This window comes from Poecilia mexicana, unplaced genomic scaffold (assembly GCF_051168715.1).
Source record: "Poecilia mexicana isolate PSO_F unplaced genomic scaffold, ASM5116871v1 scaffold_18, whole genome shotgun sequence".
In the NCBI taxonomy this organism is placed as follows: domain Eukaryota; kingdom Metazoa; phylum Chordata; class Actinopteri; order Cyprinodontiformes; family Poeciliidae; genus Poecilia; species Poecilia mexicana.
This window is the reverse complement of record NW_028263387.1, coordinates 25364598-25378397: the sequence shown is the minus strand read 5'-3', so window position 1 is coordinate 25378397 and position 13800 is coordinate 25364598. Positions and strand designations below refer to the sequence as shown.

The 13800-nt window shown below is 38.1% G+C and overlaps 1 protein-coding gene across 1 annotated transcript; it reads left to right on the top strand.

Annotated features, from left to right (window-relative positions):
* Window positions 1-10552: 10552 nt before the first annotated feature.
* LOC106907336 (galactose-specific lectin nattectin-like) lies at window positions 10553-12876 on the top strand. The gene is made up of 7 exons (XM_088015810.1): window positions 10553-10575; window positions 10655-10740; window positions 10824-10853; window positions 11186-11283; window positions 11388-11522; window positions 11607-11718; window positions 12378-12876. The coding sequence occupies exons 2-7, from the start codon at window positions 10680-10682 to the stop codon at window positions 12443-12445; spliced, it is 504 nt and encodes a 167-aa protein (XP_087871936.1). The 5' UTR covers window positions 10553-10575; window positions 10655-10679; the 3' UTR covers window positions 12446-12876.
* The last annotated feature ends 924 nt before the right edge of the window (window positions 12877-13800 follow it).

Here is a 13800-nt window from a genome sequence, read left to right as displayed (position 1 = left end):
CTTGGTTTCACCTCGTAGCTTGTAGTCATGCTATTTAAATCAAATGTTGCAACTTTTATTTCCATAAATAAGTTGCAAGTCAGGAGTTCTCTGTGAAACATGTTGAGCACAAATGAGCTAAAATACAAAGTTGTGGGGTTGAAGGAAGAAAATGACCAGGTTGGGTCACTTGGCATAAAGAATGAAATCATTTTGACATTGGGAGGTGTTTCATCTGCACATGTTCTGGTTGTGACCCATGCTGGCAGGAACATCATCCAACCACAGTTTGAAAATCCTCCAAACCCCATTCCAGATGAGGAATGGCCCAAAGAAGGCTTCAAGCCAGATGTTTTCTGTGGCATGAAGCTGGTAAGAGTTTGTCCTGCAACTGGTTGCCAGTTTAAGTCCTCACCTCATCCATCACTGTTGGTTCCTTGGGCAAGACTCTCCAGCACCTTACCTGCAGGTGGTGAACAACCTGACCAATACCTGTTCCACTGCCACTGACCGCAACACACCGCTTGGCATTTCGCAACTGAATGATCCATGTATGGAGGACCAAAACTGACATTAAAAAGAAAAGTATAAATGTGAATATTTTTCCTGAAGATATGTATATATATTTTCCTTACACATGTTTGTCAAATATATACATTTAATTTTCCCTGATTAAGCATATTCAAGTGTATTTATATATACATATTTTCCCTTCTCTTTATGCAAGCCTTTCTACCTTGTCTCTTTTTTTTATATATAAAAACTATGTTCATTTCCTGATAACATGCAAGGATGACGAAAAACAAAATGTATTCCTGCTTTTATTTTCAGTTGTCAGTTTTGGTCCTCCATATCCACAACATACTGACTTCATGCCTGAGCAGAATATGTTCCTGATGACAATCACCCATATTAATTGAATCAGTGTTTCTCCATTACATTTTCTAATGTGAATAAAAAACAGAAAAGAGGAAGATATCAGGATATATCAAACTGTAAGGTCATTTTGGACTATTTTGACTCTTTCAAATATCTGGGAATTTAGTGAAAATGCCATAAACAAGCTCTGAGATATAGAGCTATAGATGAGTTGTGTGATCTTGAAAATTCAGGTCTATTTTAGCCTGTTGAAGCAGGTCGACCAGCAGCAGCAGCAGTTCAGAGAGACGGCTGCTTATCTGTTTGTTTTGGAACAACGAGATCCTGATTTGAGTCAAAGTACTGAAACATCCAGACGTCTGGACATTACAATGCACAATATATCACTGCATTTAGTGATTTTCATGTGTGAAAATCACATTTGTTGTGAGAAAACAAGAAATGGTGCAACTCTGCCACTTATCCTGACATCACATGGTAGCTGAAAGAGTGAAAATGTTTCAATACTTTTTTCATGTCATTTTAAAGATTATAACTCAGAAAATAATCAAAAAAAATGTTTGGCTGATTAAATTAGACCAAGTCCATTGCAGGCTGTGGTTGGATTTGAATTGAAAATCTGTCCAATCAGATCGATCAGGAGAGTTTCCTCCACCAACTGACAAATATACCTAGAAAGCAGGGAGGGTAACTGTTCAGTGAGAGCAAACCAGAACCACTCACTCTACATGGTGTACAAATGAGCAGAGGTGTAAAGTTTTGCTGTGTTGCGTTCATGGTAATAAATGTAGATGCTCACGATCAGAGCTATACGTTCTCTCCTGCACCTTTGTGATTGCTAAATACACTCCTCAGTGTTTTGGAAGAAATGTGAAGGTACATTTGCACTTTATTTATGTGGTAAAAAAATTAAACACACTGACCAGTGGCAGGTTCAGAACTGATCGGCCTTTTGGAAAATCTCCCAAACCTTTTGTCCGATCTGCTCCTGATGCAGAGTCTCATATCTGAGCTGCTGAAGCTTGGAGCTCCTTCAGCCTGGTCATGTTGTCCTGGTTTCCTCTCTCACTAGTCTCTTTCTTCCACAGTCACTGAGGACGACCTGAGACGAGGCAAACGGCAGTTTACTGTGCTCAATATGAACAGTTTATCCGTTTTTGCCTTTTAAATGGAAGTGGAAAGATAAATAAATTATTTGATCTGTGAACTTTGTCTAAATGCACTTAAAACAAAGACGACGACCAAACAGAGAGAAACCTATATTGAATGTACCTAAAGAAACTATAGTGAGAAATATACTATATGGCAGTCAAAGTGCAGGACTTAGTTGCAACACTTTCAGTTCCTGTTGAACCAGAAGTGATTTATCAGTTCATTTCTGTGGAATTTCATTTCCTCATCTTGTGAAAGTTGCAACAGCAGAAGCTCCATAAATATCCAGTGATTTTACAGTAAAAGTTAAAGATGCTGACTTTCCAAGAAGACAGATCTTTCTGCGCCAGGTCTGCTGATCAGATTTCTGCTCATCTTTTTTGTGCCATTGTTTGAATTTGCTTAACATGTTTGATTTATTTTTGCTCGTCTTCAGATTGTAAACCTGCATCGTCTCCATCATGAAGTTGTTGACTGTGTTCCTCCTGGTCTTTTCCATGGTGGCTCTGACCAGTGGTGTCTGTGAGCAGGGGTACTGCCAGAAATCATGGGCCCCCTGACAAAAAATGTATTTTAACAGAAGCTGCTGTTACAATTTTGTGAGTCTATTTGACCCATAAAAAGCATCACAATTTTAAAGGCTTCATCTGCCTTGCTTTCTTTGGTTCAATACTGATAATTAGCACAATATTTACTGCTCAAGAATTTAACATCCAACTGTCCACATCCAGTATGTAGGTAGGTTGCATTAACATTTTCTATTAGTTTTAGATACTGAAATGTCTCTCCCCATGAGCAACAGTCAAAAGTCTCCATATTTGTTAAAGTTGTCACCATGTCAGTTTGTTATGAGACAGATAATCTGTGAAAACAATCAATCTCCTCCACCTCCTTCCTGAATTACTATTACTGGTTAAAGTAATGCACCAATCTGACCAAAACAACCAATCAGAACAAGTAGGACGCTCTTAGCGCTGTCAATCATCCTCATTCACTCACTGCTAAATATGCTAATGGTGGAGAAACAACTTATTACAAGAAACTGTTTATCTGCCGTCATTGGTAGCTATGCTAACTAAACTGAGCATTCACTGTTTGAATCTGCACAGCTCTGTGCTATGCTAGCTGCAGCATGGCACAAAGTGAGGAGGAGGAGGAATGAGCAGCACCACATGAGATTGTGATTGACAGCATTAAAACTCTCCGTCTCTGACTGGTTGTTTCTAGCACTGGGAGAAAGCAGAGGAAATAGATTTTTCACAGATTACCTCTCATACCATACTGTCACAACATAATGACAGTTTTAAAAAATATGTGAAAAAATATTTATATAAAAGTTACATACTGCAGCTTTAATTTCACTCAGGAGAGAACAGGTCAGGAGGGACGTGGGTTAGAGCTGCTGCTGACTGACTCATCTGTTGTTAAGTGGTAAAAGGGACAAGTTAAATATATGAATATGTTGGTAATTTTTTTCCTTAATTCATTAAATGCTAATGAAAATGAGACAAACAGTAGTATGTAGCTAAGCTAATTATGCTAAATGGTTGATAATCTCACACAGTCTACACACCTCTCTTGGAGAAAAACTGGGTTATAAATTAACACTCTTGCTTTTTTCTCTCTCTCCCTCTCTCTATTTTGTTTTTGAAAACCTGATTTTATAACTTTTCTTAGCAGGATAGTAACCGCCACAGTCACCGCTGTACTCAGCTGCAGCTCCTACCGACTGTAGCTGCGTCACTCTAAAGCGCTCCAAGCAGCAACGAACTATTTAACGCAAAGAGGGGAGTTCAGGGCAAATATGGATCTGTGTGTTTTTGGTCTGGAAGGGGTAACATTAAATTTTTCCTGCTAAAGCAATCTTTGAAAATACAATATAATAATCATTTTATGTCTATGAATAAAATACAAATAATTAAATTGTGGAGTGACCCCTGCTGGTCAGGGCCCCTAGAATTGTCATCTCTTTTCACCCCTTTACCGCGACCCTGTCTGTGAGTATTTATTACTTATACAGAAGTCATAAAGTGACTAAAATACAAGCAAACACACTAATTCCTGTTTTAAATATCCACAGCTGTCTCCATTGATGGCGCTCCTGGTGGCGGTCAGTGGGAGTTTTTATTTTTATTTTCTCAGACTGAATGCTCAAACACAAACGTTAAATGATTTGAAGGTATACTAGAAGAAGTCATACTCTTCTGTAGTATACCTTATTAAAACATAACACATGCTTTCTCTGCAGATTATTTAATAGCCTTTTCTTAAAATGTCTCCACTGCTCCTTGCAAAGCACACATGTAGGTTTGACCTGCACAAGTGTTGATGTGTTCTGTAATTAATATTTAATTTAATTTTAAATCATTTTGATTCAACAGAACAATGTCACTATCAGCCTAAAGCCACATACACGTCTTGATCTGAACTCTGAATCCATTTGTTTATTGTCAGATCAAGTTGGATCTATTTCTTGTCCTTTTGGCTGGACTCTGATCAACAATCGCTGCTTTCAGTATGTTGCCAATAAGATGACTTGGGCTGGAGCCGAGGTGATTTCCAACAAGACTCTCTGATTTTCTATTGCTCTCTTTTATTTCACAATTCTTAATGAACAAAGTCCAGCTACTTCTTCATCAAATCATTATGTGTTGGTCTATCCATGGGGGCAAACCTTGCATGAGTTCACAACCATGAACGAGTACAACCAGATTCAGGCTGTGATATATGCAATCCTTCACTCCAAAGAAGCATGGATTAGAGTGTCTGATGCACATCAATCAATCAATCAATCAAATTTTATTTGTACAGCACATTTCAGTAGCAAGGCATTTCAAGGTGCTTTACATAATTAAAGAAAAAATAAAAACAACATGTGACAATGAATATGAATCAAAACACATGACGTATTGTTACCAGGACACTTTATAACCTACCGTCAGGATTAATTACGTACAGCTACTGTGTATTTACAGAAAACTTCTGGTGTCTATAGCTGCCAGTATGTTACTGTAAATTTACAGGATTATTTCTTAGAGTGTGGTAAAAATTAAGTAAAATATTCATCGTTTTATTTTTTTGTCTTGAAAAAATAAAACCTTTAGGAATAAAAACAAAATGATGTGTTGTTTATTCTCTTTGAGTTGTGTTTTCTGAAATTGCTCTACATGAAAACAGAACCACCACCTTGTGCTCTATGCCTAGAGAGTAAAAATACAGCTACATCAATTTGTAAGGTGAGGACTTTATTGTTTTAATAATATATATTTCACATTTGAATAATATAATGTACTAGTTATTATATATACTTTTGCTCTGTGCATGGTTGTTTTTCTTTTCATTTTGTTCTCAAAATAAACAGAGAAATAAATTTCCAGAAATTTCCTCATTGACTTAGAAATACTTGATAACGATATAAATTTTTGCTTAAGCCACAAGGCCCCATGTTTTTATAGAAGAGAACTGGAGAAAACAGAAGACATTAGTCTCTATTGTTACCATGACAACAACAAAAGTATGAGTCCTCCCTCTAAGCAGCACAAAATAAAAATGTCACAATAATAACAAAAACAACACCAGAAGGTTCAGAGATTACAGATTCTAATTTGTGGTTTATAAAATGTAAAATGTTGACAACATTTACAAAATAAAATAAAATTTAAAATTTGCTGTGGTTGTACAAATTGCAGATATTTAAAGTTGTGATAGGAGGCCGGTCGTGTTGTGAGTCTGCAGTGTTTGATCTGTGAGTGTTGATGGATCTGCTGGTGTTTGACCTGACTGATAAAAGTCTCCCAGAAGTTTAGGACACTAAACTCACAACTAAAGGACAGTTACGTGAACCTTTATCACCATACAGTGGCAGACAATTCCTGACTTTGAAGTCGCTCTGCACCAAATACTAAAATCCAACTTTTTTGTTATGAGATTATGGGCCTTTATCTCGAAAAAATGAAAAAATAAAAACAAAATTGTGAAAGGAGAAAACTCTTCCTGTTTTTAGTTTCACTTACTTATAGCTTGTAGTCATGCTGTTTAAGTCAAATGTTGCAGCAACTTTTATTTTCATTTTCTCTGTGAAATGTGTTGAGCACAAATTAGCTAAAATACAAAGCTGTGCATTCAACTGGAGGAAAGAAATGACCCAGTTAGAACTGTATGGTGTGTTTATTAGTTTGGCATAAAGAATGAAATCATTTTTGTCATTTCCTCATCTCATCTTTTTACTTTTGTATATATAAAATCTATCTACTTTTCCTGATGAAAACATGTAAGGATGAGGAAAAACAAAATATATTCCTGCTTTTATTTTCAGTTATGTCAGTTTTGGACCTCCATATCCACAACATGCTGCATCACGAAGCAGAAATGGAAGATCAGACATGATTTCATTACATTCAGTACATGCAGCATCTGAAAGGCTCATTTCTTCCACAATACTCAGCAATGGTGGCTCATAAAGTCCAAAAAGACGTATGTTTCCTATAGTTGGTTTGCACTGAGGTCAGTCTGTATTCACAGAGCGAAGCAGAGTTTGTTTGGAAGCGGACCGACACCACCTGAAAAAAGTGGCCTCGGTCTGGCTGTTGGTGTCTGGGATCTGGGGTTTCCTCTGGTGCTCAGTGTTTTCTTCCTTAGTTCCACCAGAGGGCGCTGTGGGAGCCGTGGCTAGTCCTGCCCAGTGATCTTGATGACCGTTTGTGTTATTTACTGTGACCTTGTGTGCACATAAAATCACTATCAGCAAAAAGACTATTCATTACTGACTTAATCTCTGAGCAGAATATTGATGTTATGTTCCTGACACAAACATGGTTGGATGATCATAATCTATGGGCGGCCCAGGCCTCCATGGGGCCCTAAGCAAAATTTGGTTTTGGGGTCCTCTAGTTCTGCTAACAATGTGGATTGCTAGAATAAACAGTTAGAGTATTAGATCATTCGCACACCTGCTATAAACTTATTGAATCTCTAATAGTGCTGTTTACATTATATCCTATACATGTATAATATAGGATACATTTATTGGCCAACTGATTTATTGATCATTTGGGCCCCAATTTGCTTAATTGGGGCCTGCCATTAGCAATGCATAAGGAGAGCAGTGACTGACCTGCTAAGCAGGTCAGTCACTGCCTCCATGCATTGCATGGCAGGCACCTATTGTTCTACACCCAATAGAATGTCTGTTTATTATTATTCCATTTTTTTCTTCCGTTACCGTTAATGCGGCTCGTACCGCTGCGTGCCCACCAACAAAAGTGGTATCAAAACGAGTGGCTCGATCCCGGCATTGGAGCTATTACTTTTAGTGGGATTCTGTGTAAAAATGACGACATAAATTAAAAAAAACGAAAAAACTTTAATCTGAGGAACTCACAGCATCACTAAGATTTCTCTCTGAAACACACACACAGGACAGTGGAGGTCTGACTCCAAAACTCTCTTTAACTCCCCCTCACAGGCACAAAAAGCGGCCTATTGATCTCAAAGTTGGTCATGACATAGATACACATGCCTGTTCCTGTAAAATGTTTTCAAAATTTTCCTAGGGCTTATGGTTTTTTGTCAGGGCCCTGAGACCGACGCTGGGTGTCTCACAAGTATAGAAACCAGGGAGAGAGCCAGCCCAGGTGCAGATCATTAATTACCATAGCAACGGGACCTAGACAGAGGCAGTGAGTATTCCCACAGCGCTGAATCAGATCTCACAATGTATTGTGGGAAGAATACATATTTCCTGTGACTTTTCATGTTTTGCTTACATAAAATTATTATTTGTCTGAATTTTTGAGTGTAAATTAATCTCTTTACTATGAAAATTGAAATTGTTTTTAGATATTAACTATTACCAACTTTCTTCATGTTTTTTATTTTGGACCATGAGTGAGAACCACATGTGCGAAGCTTATAGTCGTCGGTCTCGCTTTTCAATGGTGACACATATATCATAATATACCTGACAATATTCACAGCTACTCTGTGCTAGTGTTGGGTTAAGTATGTCAGACCTGCATATATCTATTTTTCATGACAAATTTTAAACGCTTGGTTTAAAGTGATGGGCATAGGTGGCAGGCCCCTTAAATTTTCTGCTGGAATTTTCTAGTTCTGGGGGATCGTGTTTGGCTGATACTTACATGTGAAGCCCATCTTATCCCCTTTGTCAGCAAAGGTTTATAAATCAGCCTCTGTCCTCTTCTGCTCTGCAGTGAGAGGTTTGACTGACAGACCCACCAGGTCAGGTCTGAATGTTTACATTTAACTATATTCACCCCATTGTTGCAACTCCGTGACTTTCTTGCTACATTCAGCAACATTTCAGACAAAAAAAATGATCTTCCAAAATTAACATCGGCAGGTCAGGGTTTTAAAAGATCAGTAATCAGCCAGAAAACTTGAACTGAACCATTCAAGGTTGCTATCAAACTAATTTTCTATGAGCAGCATCACAGATCTTTTTGATAAACATTACATTAAGACATTGATAGGTATTTTTCTCGAACCTTCATTAAAAGAACCACAGACAACGTATATGAATTTCATGACCAAACTTCTGCAGAAGGAGAAGACTCAGAAAATTGCTCCTCTGAGCCGTTCGCAGAGCGTTCTGCCTTCTCTCTGCTAGAGCATTTTATTTGGAAAAACAAAAGTCAGAAAAGATAAACAACAAGACAGATGGCAGCTCAATCTAACACACAGGTCATCAGGCTCTTTCCCTTGAGAGCAGAATCTGGAGGGAACAATCAGTTCTCAGGAACACAGATATTCAACACAGCAATCAAAAAGTTTTAGCACTGTACGCCATTACCGATTAACATTAGACTGAATGTTGATTAATTATTGATTAACATTAGACTGAATACAAATAGGGCTGCACAGTGGCGCAGTTGGTAGAGCTGTCGCCTTGCAGCAAGAAGGTTCTGGGTTCGATTCCCGGCCCCAGTCTTTCTGCATGGAGTTTGCATGTTCTCCCTGTGCATGCGTGGGTTTTCTCCGGGTTCTCCGGTTTCCTCCCACAGTCCAAAAACATGACTGTCAGGTTAATTGGCCTTTCCAAATTGCCCCTAGGTGTGAGTGTGTGTGTGCATGGTTGTTTGTCCTGTGTGTCTCTGTGTTGCCCTGCGACAGACTGGCGACCTGTCCAGGGTGTACCCCGCCTCTCGCCCGGAACGTGAGCTGGAGATAGGCACCAGCACCCCTCCCGACCCCACTGAGGGACAAGGGTGAAGGACAATGGATGGATGGATGAATACAAATAAAATGATAACACAGAAATACAAAAATCTCTAACAGACATATTAAAACAAACCTTTATCTTATATTAGCTTGTTTCTGTTTTTCCTCTGTTCTCCCTCCCTGAAGGATAAATCCTTTTTTGAGACATTGTTTTGCGACCTTATCTTCTTCCAGAGCTTTGGACTTTTGGATGCTCTGCATGCTGTACAGCAGCTCATATTGCCGGCGAAGCATGCGGTACCTACCGCGGCCACCATGGGGCCCCCAAGAACAATTGTCTTTTTCTTACTGTCCATAGAATAATTTCTATATAAATTATCAAATATATTGCAAAATGATGAAATTGTGTGTTTTTGTTATGACATAGAAATTGTTGCTAGCTAAATAAATAAATAAATAAATAAATAAATAAATAAATAATCAACTCCACTGAGGTGGGCCCTTGGTGGCCTTGGGGCACTAAGCGGCTACTTAGTTTGTTTATGCCTTGGGTCGGCCCTGCAATAATCACCCATATTAATTGAATAAGCGTCTCCTCATTACATTTTCTTATGTGAGAATAGAAAACATAAAAGAGGAGGAAGAGATCAGGATATATCAAACTGTAAGAAGGTCGTTTTGGACCATTTTGACTCTTAAATATCTGAGAATTGAGTCAAAAGGCCATAAACAAAAGCTCTGAGATATAGATAAGCTGTGTGATTGTCATGAAGTGGTGTGAAGGAGGTGAGGCAGAACGCAGGTGACCCAGGGCCGACCAGCAGCAGCTCAGAGAGAGACGGCTGCTTATCTGTTTGTTTTGGAACAACGAGATCCTGATTTGAGTCAAAGTACTAAAACCTCCAGATGTCTGGACATTACAATGCACAATATATCACTGCATTTTGTGACACACTTTTATAAATGTGTGAAAAAAACAACAAATGGTGCAACTCTGCCACTTCCTGACATCACATGGTAGCTGAAAAAGTGAAAATATTTCAAGACTTTTTTCCTAGTCATTTTAAAGATTATAACTCAGAAAATAAAAATCCAACAATAACTAAATGTTTGGCTGATTGCACAGCCTGATCATTGCAGGCTGTGGTTGGATTGAGCTTTGTCAAAATGCACATAAAAACAAAGAGAGAAACCAATAGTGTCAAAGTGTAGCACTTAGTTGCAACACTTTCAGTTCCTGTTGAACCAGACATGATCTAACAGTTCATTTCGGTGGAATTTCATTTCCTCATCTTGGGTATGTGGCAACATTAGAGGCTCTATAAATATCCAGTGGTTCAGCAGTAAGAACTGAAGGAGCTGACTTTCCTTGTCATCCTGCATCAGGTTTGCTGATCAGATTTCTGCTCATCTTTTTTGTGCCATTGTTTGAATTTATGTTTGATTTATTTTTGCTCGTCTTCAGATTGTAAACCTGCATCGTCTCCATCATGAAGCTGTTGGCTGTGTTCCTCCTGGTCTTTTCCATGGTGGCTCTGACCAGTGGTGTCTGTGAGTATTTATTAAATATAAACAAATCATAAAGTGACTAAAATACAAGCAAACACATTAATTCCTGTTTTAAATATCCACAGCTGTCTCCATTAATGGCGCTCCTGGTGACGGTCAGTGGGAGTTTATGTTATTAGTTTTTTTTATTTCCTCAGACTGAAAGCTCAAACACAAACTCTAAAATGTAAAGCTCTTCTGTAGTATACCTTATTAAAACATAACACATGCTTTCTCTGCAGATTATTTAATAGCCTTTTCTTAAAATGTCTCCACTGCTCCTTGCAAAGCACACATGTAGGTTTGACCTGCACAAGTGTTGATGTTTTCTGTAATTTATATTTAATTTAATTTTAAATCATTTTGATTCAACAGAACAATGTCACTATCAGCCTAAAGCCACATACACATCTTGACCTGAACTCTGAATCCATTTGTTTATTATCAGATCAAGTTGGATCTATTTCTTGTCCTTTTGGCTGGACTCTGATCAACAATCGCTGCTTTCAGTATGTTGCTAATGAAATGACTTGGGCTGGAGCTGAGGTGATTTACAACAAGACTCTGATTTTCTTTTGCTCTCTTTTATTTCACAATTCTTAATTAAGTCCAGCTACTTCTTCATCAAATCATTGTGTGTTTATCTGTAGAGAAACTGTCTGACCATGGGGGCAAACCTTGCATCAGTTCACAACTTGGACGAGTACAACCAGATTCAGACTCTGATATTTACAGCAAGTCGTGATTCCAAAGAAGCATGGATTGGAGGCTCTAATGCACAGGAGGTATTGCTACCAGTAGACTTTATTTATGAAGTATTTTATGAAACACTGAATAAAACGTGTCATCTGCTGAACTTTGTCTTCCAGGATAATATTTGGTTGTGGAGCGATGGAAGCCCTATGAGCTACACAAACTGGTGTCCAGGACAGCCTGATAATACCAGCGGCATTCAGCACTGTTTACAGATGAACTTTTCAGGTAAAAGAAAATATCCAAGTGTGATATTTCAGTTGATAAAATGACTCTTTGGTAAAAGATTATTAACTGTGCAAGTAAACCAGGGGTCCCCAAACTACGGCCCGCCACGTCATTTGGTCCGGCCCCCTGAACAATGCCGGACCGGCCCGCCTCCTCATACCAGAGAGCATTTATTGTTTTTTTCATGTATTGTATTTTCCGGTTTATATGTGGATTTTTCTTCAACCACCAGGGGGCTCTTGAGCAGATGTGAAATTTATTTTCCCTCAATGGAATATATACTAGTCAGTCACAGTCACCGTTTCACTGACGGTTTTTTCCATTTGCATTCTGGGTAAACATCTATCTAAAAGCGCGAATGTGTCGTCGTCGGCAATCCTCCCCCCTGTTGACAATAATTTTCTAAGGTTTCTTTCTCCAAAAACTAAGACCGGCCCCCGACCAGAGAAAGGAACAGCTTTGTGGCCCTCGCATGAAAAAGTTTGGGGACCCCTGATGTAAACTTTTTAGTTGATCTGCATCCACATTTATTTTATTAACAGCAGGAGGTTTTAGTTGTAAAAAGTTTTAGTTGATCAACCTTTACAAAAAAATGATATTGTGTAAGGTTTTATCAGGGTTCTGTATTTGCGATGACTGATTTGTTCTCTTACTTCTAGGTGCAACGTGCTGGGATGACACCTGGTGTCATGACCTTCGGACTTCTGTCTGCGTCAAGAAGCCCTGATCACACTGAGGTTCCCAAAGAGGCCTGATGTGTAAAACAGAACCAGTGGAGGATGAATGCTAGGAGTTTCTGTTTACCTGCCTTTCTGCACCTTCATAGAAAATACAAAAGATTTTTCTGCTTCTATTCTTCATATCATTTCATTTAGTTTTTATTACTTTTAAACTTTCAAGTACTCATTACTTTTACAAATTTAGCGCGTACTTAGAAAGTGCAGAGAAAACTTGCTTACAGTTACCTAGCAACCTTCAACAGGAGCACCTACTTTGCATACTTTAGATCAACATTAGATTATTTTTCTTCTTTTGCTCTTTCCTTTGGTTTACTATTGTTAGTATTTCCTTTTAATTCCCATAAAGCACTTTGTATTGCCTTGTTGCTGAAAATGTGCTATATAAATAAAATTACCTTAATTTCTCTCTTTAATGCAACCTGTTGTTGTGTCCTTGGGCAAGACTCTCCACCCACCTTACCTGCAGGTGGTGGTCAGGTAAGGTGGGTGGATCTCACCTGCTGATGGCGCCGGTGTGTCGCAGCTTCACAGTATGAATGGGAACGACTGATTTCATTGTAAGGTGTCTGAGTGTCCAGAAAGAACCGATCCCAGGGTGAAGCCATTGGATGGTAGGATTTACCAGCTGGAAGAGTGGCACAGCTAGAAACATCTAGAAACATTTATTTAAGGGAAAAGAGGCTCTGAACTATTAAAAGATGTTGCATTTGTGCTGCTATATTGGCAATAAATTTCAAGAGGTTTTGTATGATATATTTCTAATCTTGGAACATCATCAGCAAATGCTGCTGCAAACTGAATGATCCACTTAGCTGTAATGTCGATAAAACCCAATTTAATAAAGTAGACTGGAAGATAAATAATAAAGAAATGATCAATAAATACACCTCCAACAAAAACGCACAAAATCTCTGGACCACAAAGAAATAAAATCATGTTATATCAATATATAACATGATTTATAGATAGATAGATAGATAGATAGATAGATAGATAGATAGATAGATAGATAGATAGATAGATAGATAGATAGATAGATAGATAGATAGATAGATAGATAGATAGATAGATAGATAGATAGATAGATAGATAGATAGATAGATAGATAGATAGATAGATAGATAGATAGATAGATAGATAGATAGATAGATAGATAGATAGATTTCAGTTTAATATGTCAAGTTAAATTTCTATTCACTATTTTAAGTTATTTCATTGTGTTAAAAATGGAATCATGTGAAAATAGATAATATTCCCTGAAGCTGCTTTTCCTTTAGAACCTCCCAGTGTTAACATAATTTAGACATTAAATAATCTAACTCGGTACAGATGTACATGAATG